Source organism: Tamandua tetradactyla, chromosome 13, assembly GCF_023851605.1.
Source record: "Tamandua tetradactyla isolate mTamTet1 chromosome 13, mTamTet1.pri, whole genome shotgun sequence".
Lineage (NCBI taxonomy): Eukaryota > Metazoa > Chordata > Mammalia > Pilosa > Myrmecophagidae > Tamandua > Tamandua tetradactyla.
Window position 1 is genome coordinate 87,118,810 of NC_135339.1, and position 15,547 is coordinate 87,134,356.

General features: G+C 52.0%; 1 protein-coding gene across 2 annotated transcripts in view; it reads left to right on the forward strand.

Moving 5' to 3' along the window:
• The window catches only part of LHPP (phospholysine phosphohistidine inorganic pyrophosphate phosphatase), a 143,764-nt gene that overhangs the window by 52,807 nt on the left and 75,410 nt on the right, over positions 1-15,547 (forward strand). For both annotated transcript variants that reach the window (XM_077126342.1, XM_077126343.1), the window contains exon 6: positions 6,533-6,624. In XM_077126342.1, the coding sequence (XP_076982457.1) occupies positions 6,533-6,624 (92 nt within the window). The remainder of the gene's footprint in view (positions 1-6,532; positions 6,625-15,547) is intronic.

The following is a 15,547-nucleotide window of genomic DNA, read 5'->3' on the forward strand; positions in this document are numbered from 1 at the left end:
CTGCAGGAAGTACACGTTAACACTAACTGTATTTTCTTTTGTGATTTAACACTTTCCAAACAGCTGCATTACAGTTTTGATAGACAAAATATTAAACTCGGGAACTGCCTGAAAATGTGGAGCTGTGTTCCAGTCAGCCATGTTTCTTTTTTTTTTTTCTTTTTTTTTTTTATTAATTAAAAAAAGAATTAACAAAACAATTAGAAATCATTCCAATCTACATGTACAATCAGTAATTCTTAATAACATCACATAGTTGCATATTCATCATTTCTTAGTACATTTGCATCGATTTAGAAAAAGAAATAAAAAGACAACAGAATAAGAATTAAAACAATAATAGAAAGAAAAAAAAACAAAAAAAAACAAAAACAAAAAACCTATACCTCACATGCAGCTTCATTCAGTGTTTTAACATAATTGCATTACAATTGGGTAGTATTGTGCTGTCCATTTCTGAGTTTTTATATCCAGTCCCGTTGTACAGTCTGTATCCCTTCATCTCCAATTATCCCTTCTCTTTTTTTTTTTTTTTTTAATTAACGGAAAAAAAGAAATTAACCCAACATTTAGAGATCATACCATTCTACACATGCAATCATTAATTCTTAACATCATCACATAGATGCATGATCATCATTTCTTAGTACATTTGCATTGGTTTAGAAGAACTAGCAACATAACCGAAAAAGATATAGAATGTTAATATAGAGAAAAAAATAAAAGTAATAATAGTAAAATCAAAACAAAACAAAACAAAACAAAACAAAAACCTATAGCTCAGATGCAGCTTCATTCAGTGTTTTAACATGATTACTTTACAATTAGGTATTATTGTGCTGTCCATTTTTGAGTTTTTGTATCTAGTCCTGTTGCACAGTCTGTATCCCTTCAGCTTCAATTACCCATTGTCTTACCCTGTTTCTAACTCCTGCTGAACTCTGTTACCAATGACATATTTCAAGTTTATTCTCGAATGTCCGTTCACATCAGTGGGACCATACAGTATTTGTCCTTTAGTTTTTGTCAGCCATGTTTCTTGATGATTGTATAATACAGCTTTCACAATGTGACTGTGTGATTGTGAAAACCTTGTGTCTGATACTCCTTTTATCTACCTTGTCAACAGATGAATAGAACATATGGAATAAAAATAAATAATAGGGGGAACAAATGTTAAAATAAATTTAGTATGAAATGCTAATGAAAGCAAGGGGTAAGGGGTATGGTATGTAATAATCTTTTTTTTTTCTGTTTTTGTTTTATTTCTTTTTCTGTTGTCTTTTTATTTCTTTTTCTAAATTGATGCAAATGTTCTAAGAAATGATGAATATGCAACTAAGTGATGATATTGTGAATTACTGATTATATATGTTGATGTTTTAGTTCATTTGTTAAATTTTTTAATTAATAAATAAATTTTAAAAATATATTAAACTCATTTGGATTTGGTAGTGTTTCCCCAATACCAGTCATTCTAGAAGAAAAAAATTCCCAATTTTATAACCATTTCTGTGAACTTTCCATGGGCACTATTACTTAATTAATGCTTCTTTAAACTGATTTTTTTTTTTTACTTAAGTAAGTGCACTTTAAAAGGAACTTTTGATTCCCACTGTAAGTGGAAAACCAGAGTCATTCACTGACCATAAACAGACAACTCTAAAAATGAATGCAGGGTGGGCCATGGTGGCTCAGCAGGCAGAGTTCTCGCCTGCCATGTTAGAGACCCGGGTTCGATTTCTGGTGCCTGCCTATGCAAAAATAAAACAAAACAAAAAACAAAAATAAATGCAAAACTGTTACATTAAAAAAGTATATCCTTGTTCTCCCCTAAAGCAAATAGCATATTGCCAGTGTGCATTACACACTGGGAAGCATATATTTAGGAGGAAGCAAGGCGGAAAAAAGTGAGTGAAAGTCTGAAAGTTCAGAAAGAAATGCACTTGTAGTTCTGGTGCCCCCTGCATCTTGCAGTGGATACGTGGCTACTTGTAGGATTTATGGCCTCTTGCATCACCTCTTCCGAGCTTCAGGTGCCAACATCCCCCGCCCCGCAACCCCGCATAGCTTCTCTGGCGGCAGCTCCTTAGGTCTCTGCTCCAACATGGTGAGGCGACGGGGCCTGTCTCCTCACAGGCAGCCCAGCTTACCTGGAGTGTGATGATTGTTAGAACAGCCTCCTGTTTAGCTGAAGCTACCTCCCTGGCCCTTGGGGCTGTACCAGCTCTGGTTTTGTCCTTTTCTATAAGCTCCTCGTGATTCTTCCCACTATCGGAAGGCCCCTGTGGGAAATGTTTCCAAAGCTGAATGCTTCAGGCTTATCAGCCTATGCCTTCTGGAATTCATCGCCTGACTGGTCCTGGTGAGTGGTGGGCAGATATTGTGACACACGTATTATGTCCTCTGCTGGGAACGCCCCCACCCCTTCCCTTACCCACCAGACCTGGTTGACCCCTTCACCTTCACATTGCAGCTCAAACCTCACCTCCTCCAGAAAGCCTTCCCTTGCCACTCCTCTCCCCACTGCACCAGGCCAGGCCTCCTGGCCTCCTGCACTTCCCTCCCCTGTTCCATATCACAGGTCCCGATTAGTGTTTGCAGAATTTTCTGTATAAAAGTTTGTCTCCTCTGTGCCAGTAGACCCAGGTTCCATTTCCAATGCCTGTCCGTGTAAAAAAAAAAGCTCATCTTCTCCATTCAACGGTCAGCCCCACAAGGATGGGCCCATGCCTCTTTGGCTCACCCTCTGTCCCCACTGCCTGGCCCACGGATGCTTGATACAAACTGTCCAGTGACTCAAGGCCACAGTCCTTGTTGTAAAGCCCGTGACCTTCTCCAACAGGATTAGGTTAGGAATTCTCTCAACAAAACTGCTAATTATTCCTGTTTTTTTTTTTAAACAAGTATAGATAATTTATGTCCATGTGCTGTGCTGCAAGACAGTCCGCCTCTGTGATGTCATTAAAATACCTCCACACCAGTTACACCCATTTAACAGATGGAAGTGAAGGCTCAGAGCTAATGACTTGCCCAAGATTGCACAGCAAACAGCAGAGCTGGAGCTCAAGCCCAGTCACTGTGGTTCAGTCAGAGACTTGAGTTCTGTCCACCTGTTCTGCTGGACAGACAGGCCCAGCTCCCCATTCCACTGCTCCCACTGAGACCAAGAGCAGATCCCCTCTGGACCCCTGTCCTCAAGGGCAGAGTCGAAATTGATGGGACCGTAACTGATAAGGCTCCCCTGGCTTGTGAACGCATCATGGTCATCATTTTGGCTTTTCTTGATTTGGGACTCATATACTTCATACCTCACGTTTTAATTCCAGAGGGGATGATTGTGAACAACTGCCAATTTCAAAGCCCCTGTCCCTGTAACATCAGGATAGCCACCTCATCACGGGCATCCAAGTTCTCAGATCTGTCTGGTCTCCAAACCGAGGAAATTCCCAATGCGTCCTGCGAACAGATCCGTATCATTTGATATCTAGGGTGTTAGACTTCTCTTCCATCTGCAGAATTTTGGGGGGACTGAAAATATTTTGGAGCTTTTCATCAGATTTTTGTGGTCAGGGATGAGGAGAGACTGCCTTTTTTCTTTAAAAAATATGTCTATTTATGTAAACAGTGGGAATCAATCTAAACAAATAATACTTAGTAAATAATAATATACAGGTTGACATGGCAAAAGGGGCCCCACAGATGGCTGAAGTTTGGGAAACCCTGTGATGGACTGTGCTGTCTCCACCCCTTCCCCCCTCCTCCTGGGTGAACAGTCACACATCTTGTTGTGTGGCCCTCCAAACAACACAGACATCTTGTGTCTGTGGCCTGCAGACACAGCCCCTCCGTCATCTCATCACTGCTGTGCCTTTGTTCAGAACACTGATCACTTACTAATCATTTGTTGGTCATCAACGAAGTGCCAGTTTTCAGCAGAGTCCCTTCCCTCCAGGAGCTCACACAGAATAAGACGAGCAGGCTGACTCCAGAATGCATCCTCACACGTGCAGTGCAAGGGCTGATCCCCGAGAGCTTTGGGGGAGGCACAGGTCCCGGCCTGGCGGGTTGAGAAAAGGTGGGGGGTACCTGAGCTGAGCCTTGGAGGACTGGCAGGAGTTTTCAGCTGAAGAAGAGAGCAGAGGCTGACAGAGGCCCATTGCTTACCGTTTATAGTGGTGGTCTTTCCTGTGGGTAGGTCCCTATACCCTACGGATCTACCCAAAGAAATGTGGTGTCATTTTCCTTTTGCCTGAAGGACATTTCTTATAATACATTTTCGCTGGTGATGAATTCTTACAGCTTTTGTTTGTCCAACAAGGTTTTTATCTCACTTTTGTTTTTTTTTTTTGTTTTTTTTGTTTTTTTTTTTTTTTTAAAGGAAAGACAGAGAGAAGGAAGGAAGGATAGAAGGAAGGAAGGAAGGAAGAAAGGGAAACATTTTTAAACATTTTCTTGTTTTATTGTATTTTGTTTCTTTTTGTTTTTGTTACATGGGCTGGGGCCGGGAATCGAACCGAGGTCCTCCGGCATAGCAGGCAAGCACTTTGCCCGCTGAGCCACCGCGGCCCGCCCTCACTTTCGTTTTTAAAAGATATTTTTGCTGGGTGTGGGATTCTAGATTGGTTTCCTTTCAGTACCTAGAGACGATGTTCCACTGTCTTCTCTCTTGCATTATTTTCAGTGAAAATCTGATGTCTTCTCTTTGTTGTGGCTATAACATGTTCTTTTCCCTCTGACTGTTAAGAGCTTTCACTCTTTCACTGGTTTTGATCCATTTGATCATGATGTGCTTTGCTGTCGTCTTCTTCACGTTTCCTGTGGTTGGTGTTCATGGGGCTTCTGAATCGTGCATTTACAGTTTTTGTCAAGTTTGGAAATTTTTCAGCTGTTATTTCTTCAAATATTGCTTCTCTGTCCTTATCACTTGCCTCTCTTCCAGGAACTCAAATTTCACATGTACTAGCCCCCTTGAGGTTGTGCCATAGCTCACTGTTCAATTTAATCTATTCAATTTTAAAAAAGTTTTTCCTTATTTCATTTTTAATAGTTTCTTTTGCTTTGTGTTCAAGTTCATTCATCTTTTATTCTGCAATGTCTAATCTACCATTAATCTCATCTGCTGTATTTTTCATCTCAGCCAGTTTTCAGCACAGAGTCCCGCAAGCGTTGTCATTTTCATCTCTAGAATCTTGACTTGGGTCTTTTTCTTTTATCTTCCATGTTTCTATTTAACTTTTGTAACATTTGGGATATAGTTCTAAGAACTTATTCAATGTCCTTGGCTGCTAATTCTAACCTGTCAATTTTGGGTCAGTTTCATTGACTTTTCTCATTGAGTATGGTATTTTCTTTGTGTGCCTGATTATTTTTTATTGAAGGCCATACATTTTGTCTTCTTTGGTGCTGAATGTTTTTGTGTTCCTGTAAATATTTTTGAGCTTTGTTCTGGGACCCAGTTAAGTCACTTGGAAATGATTTGACCTTTCCAGAGTTTTCTTTCATGATTTGGGAAGCAGCACCAGTGCAGGGTTAAGTCTAGAGAGAATTATTCCTTCTATGGAGGCTGGACTCTTCTGAGAACTGCACCCACTGCCCCAGGAACTGTGAGCGTCCCTGGTCTGACGTGGGAACAGACACTGTCCTAGCCCCGTGTGAGTGCCACCCGCTCTTTTCTCAGCCTTGGTTAGTTTTCTCTCCTGAGTTTCCTGAGCTCTTGAGGGGGCCCTCTGCATGTCCCCTCCTCTCTGATACTCTGTCCTATGTATAGCTGTGGTCTCCCAGACTCTCAGTTCCATCTCCTCAATCCAGAGAGTCTGCAGGGACCCCTTCCCTGCACTCACAGTCTGGGAATTCTCTGAAGGCAGAAAACTGGGGCAATGGTAGAGCTTGTTTCTTCATGGGTCCTTCATTACTTGTTGTCCAGTGTCTTGAAATCTGTTATTTTATATATTTTGTCTGGTTTTCTGGCTGTGACAGGCAGGAGAGTATATACTGGATGGCAAGCTTTTTGAAATGATACCCAGATTGCATACATTTCATCTTTGTGTGTGTTTGTATATTGTTTTGCTTTCTTTCTTTCCTTCTAACATTGAACATTGAAAGCAAAACCTTTTAAACAGGGCTACAAGATTTGCCAGAGTTTTACTTAGTTTTCACAGCACCAAGTGTTGGGAAAACAACTCAAGTATGGAATATTTACCATCAGGTAAAATTCAGCCTGTATTCACGTAGAGGCAAGGCAGCTTCTGCATCGCCACCGTCCTTGTGCACAAATCACTTTGACGTCTGCTGATTGATTTCAAATTGCACAAATATATACCGTTCAGAGTCGCGGCCCAGGGGGGCAGCAGGAGATATATTCAAGGTGGGTTGACTTTTAATCAATACGATGACAATATTATCTTGTTTAATTTGTATGATGGTGGTTTTAAACATCAAATCCAGCAGTTTATTACGTCAAAAAAGATGAAGGAGCGCGGGAATAAAATCTTCCCGACATCACTCTGAGTGTATTTCACTTCCACGACAGGCCCTCATGATCGGAGATGACATTGTGGGTGACGTCGGCGGTGCTCAGCGGTGTGGCATGAGGGGCCTGCAGGTGCGGACAGGAAAGTTCAGGTCAGTGTCTGAGCGCATTGGCCAGCCAGGTGGCCATGTTTCTGTTTTATTTTTTTCAAAATAAAGGTGGGTTCTGCCCCGCCCCCCAGCCCCAAACAGAACAATATGTGGGCGTTTGTTGTCTTTTGTGCTACTGTCTTCTAAGGATGGGTCTGGCTGACCTGCTGGGGCAGAGAGTGGCGAGGTGGAGCAGCTTTGGCTACAGGGTGAGAGTTGCACACCAGGATTTGGGAAGGTGCGTAGTTCCGAGATAAAATGCAAAGCCTTGTGTTTGGGGCAGCCGCCCGGCAAGGTGCGAGGCTGAACGCGGGCTGTGCCTCATCTCCTGTGTGGTCAGACCCTGGGCTGAGCTGGCCGAGCCCCGTCTGGTCATGCTCTTCCTTTGCTCCACCTTCTCCATTCCAGGGCCTCGCAGGCTGCACGAGAGACAGAACCTGGAGACAATGCATCCTTGGGTGGGGATATTTTGGAGCCGAACCGTCGTCTCCAGAAGAAGATTGTGTTTTATTTGCTAGTTCGAAAGTCAGGCTGGTCTCAAGCAGGTCCCCCATGGGCACCGACCTGTGGAGTGTCGGTTACTGCTGGGCATAAGGAGGTGCCTTTTGGTGACCACCCTGTGTTTAAATGCCCAGATCCTGGGCACTTGGCCGTTGAGGGTGTCTTAGACATCAGAGTGCTGTCTTTCCTTCTTCTAGGTGGTTTTGATTGTGGCTATCCATGGAAAGTGTAATTTTGTGGATGCTGGCGGGACTTGGTTAAAATGTGCATACCCAGTGGCATTTGGGTTTGCCAGGGTGGGGGTCAGTTGCATCTGAACCTTCTCTGATAGGTGCAGAGAAGAGGTTTCGGAGCCTGTCAATTTGAGGTCCCTGTCTTATGTAAGGGATCCCTGGGACCTGTGGTTTACTGATTACTGACTGTAATCAGTGCTCATGACTGATTACAAGGTGAGTGAAGAGGTCTCAAAGCTCTGGTGTCCCTGCCAGTGCCTGCCAGCCGCCTCCTGACTCTGGGAGCCCCTAGGCACAATGGAAATATGGACCTTTTTACTTCCCCAGGACCTAAAAGGAGGGTTTCCTGGCTCCACTCAGTTAGGTCTGGCCTGAGGAGGTGAGGGACTCTCCACTCTCAAGCCTTGGAGAGTTTCTCCCGGGAGGCCAGCCGGGGTCCTGCCTTCCCCTCAAAGTTGCATGTAACTCCTCTTCCTGCATAAGGGGCTCGTGCCAAGCAGCAGGCTTTGGCACCCTTGGTTGATACTTAGCGCCCATTGCTATGCACCCAATGCTGTCCACGCCCAGGGGACGCCCAGCCGTCGGCCAGCACCTGGCACGTGCTCGGGGAGCGCCTGGAGGAGCACGTGAGAGCCCCTCCTCTGAAAACTCAGGAACCTGGCCTAGTCAGAGGGGCCAACCAGGGACTCTGAAGTTTCGCACATGGGGCTTCTTTGGGTTTCTTGAGGGAGAAGAAAATGGGTGGGTTCTTCCAACAGGTGCGCCTGTAAGTGACGAATCACCTCTGGGTCGCTGGCTCCATGGAGGAGCTCACACCAACAGGAAGTCCACCGTGGACAGGTGGACGTGTGGGCGGCTATGGCCCAAGTGTGATATGGACCCCCCCCCCCATGACCCTTCTACCAAGAGATTAAAGCCCCTCGGCAGCTGGCCGGCCCCTCCTGACTGCCTTGTCTTGTGCAGCCAAACAACACTGAGGTCTGGGTTTTCTCTTTTTTTATAAAAATGGGATTATATTTTTTTGTAGCCTGTTTTTTGCTCAAACAGTGTTCTATGGCATTGTTCCATGACTGTCCCTCGAGTTCCTCGTCATAATGTTTAACACCCAATGAGCTGCTCCGTGCACACGTGTGGTCAGCACCTGGCCTGTGTGCGTGGATGCCATGGGAGACTTCTGTCTGGCTTCCAGGGGCAGGGTCACCTGGCCCAGATGGACGGGCCTGGGGCTTAGCCTGTCTTTTCTTTCAAGGTGTGTACAATTTCAGACCTTTTGGTTTTTCTGTGAGGATGTGAATCTGCCTCTGTCAGCATGCAGTGTGGCCCTCAGATAAGGTGAGATCGTGTCACCCAAGTGGGGGGCCATCCACACAGAGAAGGGGATGCAGAGTCTGCATATGTAAAGGAGAGTACGCGTGTTGAAGTCAGCGATTCTCGGGAGCGGCACTGTCCAGCGAGGTAGCCATGAGCCCTAGGTGGCTTCTGAGCCCATGAAATGCAGTTGGTCCAGATTGGGATGCGCTGTCAGTAAAATGCACACAGATTTCAAAGTCTTAGTGGGAGAAAAGATCTCATTGGTACTTTTTAAAACTGATTGCATGTTGAAACGTTGATATTTGGATTCTGTAGGGGTAAATAAAATATGTCATTGATATGAATCCCAGCCGTTTATTTTTGTTAATGTGGCTGTGAAAATCTTTATTTGCACACATGGTTCACGTGTGCAGCTCTTGTTGTAACTTCTGCTCTGGTGGGAGGGGGGCTGGCCCTTGGCCCCGCGTGGCCCCCTTCCCCTGGCTCTTGGACCCAGGGACCCCCGATGTGGGCTTGCTGGGACCTCACTGTGTGGGGGGCTGAAAATCCTTGGAGGCCTCGGTGGCTTTCATAGCTGGCTGGCTGGCTCTGGGGCAGGAGCCGCCTCTTACCAGGTGAACTGTGCCCCCTGTGGAAATGCCCAGGGCTGCTCCTGCACCGTTAGATGGTCAGCGCGGCCGTCCTACACCAGCTGGGAGCCCTGCAAGGGCAGGGGCTGGTCCAGCTAGCACTGACCCTGGGTGCCCGCCCTGGACACAGACGAGGCGTGTACTCCCCACAGCGCTGGGCTGGGCCTCTCCCCACCTCGCTCCGAGTGGCCCCATGGTGAGCATTGGGTCCTGAAGGGCCTCCATGGCCTTGGACCTTGGCCTTGGTCACCTGGGAGGGGGGTGGGAGATGGGCCTGGGGTTCGGGCAGCTCCCCCAGTGGCCACGGCCTCTCTGTGGTGGGAAGCCAGGCAGAATGCGAGTCGGGGCTGGGGGTCCCCACAGGTTCCCCACGTCAGAGGAGAGGGAGCTGGTGGCGGGGTTGACTTCAGGCCCGCTGACGTCCCCGCTGCAGGGAGCCCCCTTCAGGCACACGCCCTCCTGTGATCCCCTCGGCCCCCCACCCACCCTCACGGCCCCCCTGTGACTGCATTCCCCAGGTCAGAAGTGGAAGAGCCGAGGCGCGTGGGGCCTGTGGGCAGGGGCCCTCTCCCTGTCCTCCCCTTTCCCCTTCCTGCTCGTCTCCCCAAATGGCCACGGAGAAGAGGGGGCAGCTCCCAGCAGGCGGCTCCGGACTCGGACTCGGGGTTTGCCCGGAGGCCCCGCCCTGCGCACGTCAAGCGCCGGCCGCATACCACGCCCTGCCCAGCAGGGGGCGGCAGAGACCGCTGCAGCCTGTTCTCCCGTCCTCCCGTCCTCGCGTCCTTCCGTCTTTGCCGCCTGAGAGCCCAGCCTACGGGCCGCACCCCACCCGGCTGGCAGGCAGAGGCCTGCGGGGCGTTCTCCCACCTTCCTGTCCCAGACATCTGAGGTGCCCAGGCCTCGGGATCAGCCCAGGAGGCAGGACCCCCCTGACAGCCTCCAGCCCTAGGAATTGGCCTTCGGGCACCTGCGGGTGACCCAGGCATTCTGGAAGGCTTGGGAGTGGTGGGAAGAGGTTTGGGAAAGGGTCTGCAGGGTCTCATTCCTTTTCTGTGGGCCGGGCTGGGACATTCCAGAAGTCACTCCACACACATCACAGGTGTGTGCTTTGGGCCCACCGCTCATGTGTGCTCTCCTCATCCTCAGGACGCCCGCAGAGGGTGCCGGGTGCCAGGAGCCAGCCAGCGGGTGGAACCTGACCTTACAGAGAGCCCCGTGGCAGGGCCTGTGAAGTGCTCACCCAAACGTTAGGTGAACCTCAGTGCAGCCCGGAACAGCCTCTCCTCTCATCCCTGCTTACCAGAGTGGAAACGGAAGCACAGAGAGGTGGAGAGACTGTCCCTCGACCACACAGCCAGCCGGTGTTGGAGTCTAGATTCAAGCCTGGCTCCGCCCGACTTTCCCAGCCTCAAGCCCCCTTACGCATTTCGAGTGGCCAGGGGCCCACTGAGCTCGGTGGGGCTTCCTTGTCCCCACACAGGCAGCCCTGCCCGAGATGAGTGTGAGTGCAGCACGGCCTGGGCGGGGAAGCAACAGGTGGCAGCCCCAGGAGGTAGGTCCATGCTGCCTCTGTGGCTGGATCAGCCTGACCCCGAGCCTCCTGCGTGGGGATGGGGGGGGTCAGGGCCAGGCAGGCCCGGGCAGCGCCCGCACCCCCAGCGTGCCAGAGGAGTAAGGGGACACCGCCCTGAGTCTGCAGCCAGAACTGTGGCCTGAATCGTCGCTTGCAGGAATGTTCTCTTACCCTGCCATGTGCCTGGGGTGCTTAGGCCGGTCAGAGCCTGCCCCTCTGGTGACTCCGTCTGAGACCTGGGGTCTCACGCACACCCTCCCTTGCTGAGGCGCTGGTTCGGGGTTCACTGCACTCGCTGTCTTCTGGCACACCAGGGAGGATGCGTTTGTGAGCCACTGATAGGATCTCTGATTTCTGTCTCTTCCTCTGAGAAACCAAGAAGGGGTGGGGACAGGGACGGCTGAGGGCCTCACCAGGCCCCCAAGGCACCCCTCAGTGTGACCTCATTTCTGATGGTCATGTGGCATCTGGTTTCATCTGCGCTGAGTTTCCTGTGTCCTAGATGGGACCCGTGGCTACCCACATGCCCTGACATGCCCCTGGGGTGGGGGCGCCATGGACCAGCTCCCTGTCCGGCCTCCTCACACAGTCTTACCAGAGAGCGTGTGGCCAGTGGCCCTGCCTGGTAGGTGCCCAGGTCGGGAAAGCCTGGGCCCTGTCCCCCCAGTGCAGGGGATAGTGGGAGCTGTGTGGCCGCTGACCAGGGGCGAGTCCCAGTCGTTCTGCCTCTGGCTGGCCACTAACTTGGACACAGCACCCTCCCTGGGCCTCAGTTTTCCCGTGTCAAGTAGGGATTAGCTCAGCCGCGTTGGGGACGCACAGGGGAGGGGGAGGCTCGGTCCCCAGGGGCACAGCCCCCAATGGCTGCGGCCTCCCTGGCGACCCCCTTCCTGGCAGTTCCCTTTCGGTCTGTCCATCCTGGACCAGGCTGACCAGGCTCTCCCCTCCCCCTTGCTCTGGGCTCCCTGACCCGCCTTCCCAGGGTGCTTCCTCTCCGCCCCATTGCGTCCCCGTGCCTGCTTCGAGCCAGGCCCTGCTCTGGACGAGGGCGGGGAGCGGTGTGGCGGGGCCCTGCCCTGGGGCTGCCCCGTCTAGTTCTCAGGCAAGCAGAGACCTGGAGCAGAGCATTCCAGAGCGGGATGGTCAGGCCCTCTCTGGACTGCCCTTGCCGGCCCCCTTTCCCCCAGCTCCCCAGCCTCAGCACGGCCGTCCCTGCAGCCGACCGTCCCTGAGCGGGTGGCCCTTCACGCCTGCCTGCCTTTGTGCGCGTCTCTTGCCACCAGGCGGCTCAGACGATCACCCTCCCAGGCCCGGCTTGCTTCCTGCCTCTTCCTGGGGAGCTCCCCAGGGAACAAATCCATCGAGAGTCCCTGGGCCTCGAGCCCCTACTGCCTTCCCCACCAAACTGTCAGCTGCCAGAGAGAGGGGCCAGGCCGTCCTCACTCAGTGGCCCTGCCTGTGTGTTCAGTGGGCAGCCGAGCCAGCGCCTCCCCTGCACCCCACCCGTGGGCCAGGGCCCTCTCCCTCTCAACATCAGGCCAGGCATTCCCCAAGAGGGCCAGAACTGTAATTGTTTCAGTGGCTTCTGACCCTCCAAAGGGCCACAGTTTCATAAGCAGATGTCTGCTATGTCTGTGGCATTCAGACCTCACGGGGCAAGGGAGGGGTGTCAGGAAAAGTGTGCCCCAAAAAGCTCCTTAGGGGTTGATGGGGAGAAGGGCTGGGGGTCGCCACCTTGGCCCCTGCGGGTCAGGGGCCCCTGGGGGTGGGGGAGCAGGCACTGAAGGTGGGGCTGGGTTCCCCAGAAGGGGCATCCTTGGCTGATTCTGAAGAGAGAATTGGGACATGGGGTGCAGGACTGGGTGTGTCCGGAAGGTTCTGTTTCCTCAGCTGTGACATAGCAGGGTGGCAGACACCTTTTGTTCCTGCCGGCCAGTCTCCACACCCTCTGCTCCCTACATGCCTGTGGGATCACCCCTCCTCCGCCCCATCCACCGTCGGGCCACAGGCCTTGGCATGGGACTCAGGCCTGGCCGGTCTGGAGCGCAGAGGGATCCTGGCCACAGTGATGGGCATGGGATCGGAGCTGGGCCTGGGAGTTGGCCCCTTGAGTCACTGGAACCTCTGGGAAAGTGTCCAGTGAAATATAAACCGGGAACTCCCAGCAGCAGGCTGCGTCACCCCGGGGGAAAATCTGGGTGGGGGAGAAGGCAGCATGCGGGAAAGCAGAGCCTGGAGGTGGGGGAGAGAGCGTTCCAGTACCCGGATCTAGCTCTGCCTGAAGCCAGCTTGACCTGTTTAGTTTAGTGGCACCTCTACATTGGCGTTTCCTAACAGCGAGTCATAGAGCACTGTGGCTGCCTTGAGTTTGATCTAAACAGTCTCTGAGTTGTCCAGGTCGGTCAGCCCCCTGGACAGTCTTCTTTCTGACATTCCCGTGGCCCCCCTTTCCAAGGGGCAGGGAGAGACCTCCATGGCAGCCTTCTTCTCACTCGCTTTCTCTGTGTTCTGGAAAGCAGCGGAAGGGACCTCATTTAACCTTGGAGGAACGATGCTCACGAAGATGTGTCAAAGTTGTCCTGAAATAGAGCAGGCCACGTGGCAAGGGGGGTTTGCCCCCCAGTAGGGATGGAATGAGGGGGAATGAGGAGGGACTATGTCAGGCAGAGTTGGAGGCTAAAGAAAGGCTCGCCCTCACCCTCGGAGCCCGATGACGTTAATGAGTGTCTGCTGGGGGCTCGGATCCCCATGGCCACCCTGCCTCTCCCCCCCATAGATGGGGCGATGGAGCCCAAAGACGTTTCCTTATCAATCTCCCCCTCTCCCTATTTGCAAATGTGGAAACTGAGGCCAGAGAAGTCGGGAATGCTGTTACAGCCGGATTCTGCTGGCATCCATGCCTCTGGGGCCCCCCGCTTCTGTGACTGCCTCCCTAAGGTCACAAAGCTGGAGCCCAGCTGTTAAAAAAGGCAGGTGGATGTAGGTGTGTAGGTCCGTGAAAAGGGAAAAGGCTGGAAGGAAGGACACCTGAGCGAGCATCCTTGGGGTATCCTCTAAATATTTTATGACAGCGTAACACTTCTCATAAACAGGTTTGTGAATTGGGAGGATTCTTAGAAAAGAAAACCCACCTGCAGACACATGTTCATTAGGTAGCTTAAAAGCAGAACCCCAGCTCGCTGAACGCCCTGAGCCTAATTACAGCTCAGACCTGACCCACGGCACCCGGCCAGGGCCCCTCCCAACCCAGGAATGTAAATCACTGAAAATAGGCCTCCTCGTGACGGAAACTCTGACCCAGCCGCGCGGCCGACTCCAGCAAGGACACTGGGCCCCGGGTTCCCGGCCTCCTCCGCCCCCTGTTACTAAGCTGAAGGAGGTCCGGAGGGGCGGGCTGCGCCCTCTGATGGGGTTCACCAGGCTGGGTCACAGCGGGCTGTGGTTTCTGTGGCTGTGAGGTCAGGTGGCTCTCCAGGGCCACCGGATGCACCGCTGTCACCTGCCCTAGCCCACACAGGGCACACCCACTGATCCCCACACACTCACACTCAGGCCCCACACACTGGGTCACGCACACACTCATGTCCAGGCCCCGCACACCGGCTCCCAACCACAAACACACACACGCACGCAGTCCTCCCACACCGGCTCACACGCACTCAGACCCAGGCCCCATGCACCAGCCCCCAGCCACACACATTCACACCCAGGCCTCACACACCAGCTCGCACACACAAACCAGGCCCCACAAACTGGCTTGTACACTCACACCAGGCCCCACACACCAGCTTGCACACACACCAGGCCCCATATACCCAGGCCCAATGCATCAGCTTGCACATGCACACCAGGCCCCATACACCCAGGCCCCACACACCAGCTTGCACACACACCAGGCCCCATACACCCAGGCCCCACATACCAGCTTGCACACACACCAGGCCCCATACACCCAGGCCCCATGCATCAGCTTGCACATGCACACCAGGACCCCCACACTGGCTTACATACTCACCCAGTCCCCACTCACTGGGTCACGCACACACACGCACACTCAAGCCTCACAGACACACACACTCACATCCAGACCCCACACACCAGGCCCCACACACTGACTTAACTCACCCAGTCCCCACACACTGGGTCACATACACACACACGCATACTCAAGCCTTATATACTGGCTCAGAGGCACACACACTCACACCCAAGCCTCACATACTGGATCGCACATACATTCACACCCAGGCCCCATACACCAGCTCACACACACACACCCAGGCCCCACATACTGTGTCGTGCACACACACTCACACCCAAGCCCCGTATACTGGCTCACATACATACATCCAGGCTCTACACGCCAACTTACACACATACACTTACACCTAGGCCCCACACGTCTACTTGCACATGCACACAGTCACCCCTAGGCCCTGCACACTTGCTTGCACACACACCCACATTTGGGCCTGTGGAGGGCTTTCACCTGAGAGCTGGGTCCCAGCCGCCCTGGCATGGAATGGAGGCCGAGGGCTGTTTTTGAACTTGCAGGCTCAGAGCACTGGGTGCAGAGGGACGTCCTGGCAACACGAGGCTTGAGCTGGGCCGAGCTCTGCTGGTCTCCGAGTTCCTGCTGGTCTCGGGAACGCGGCCTCGAGATTCGCTGGGCTGCAGGG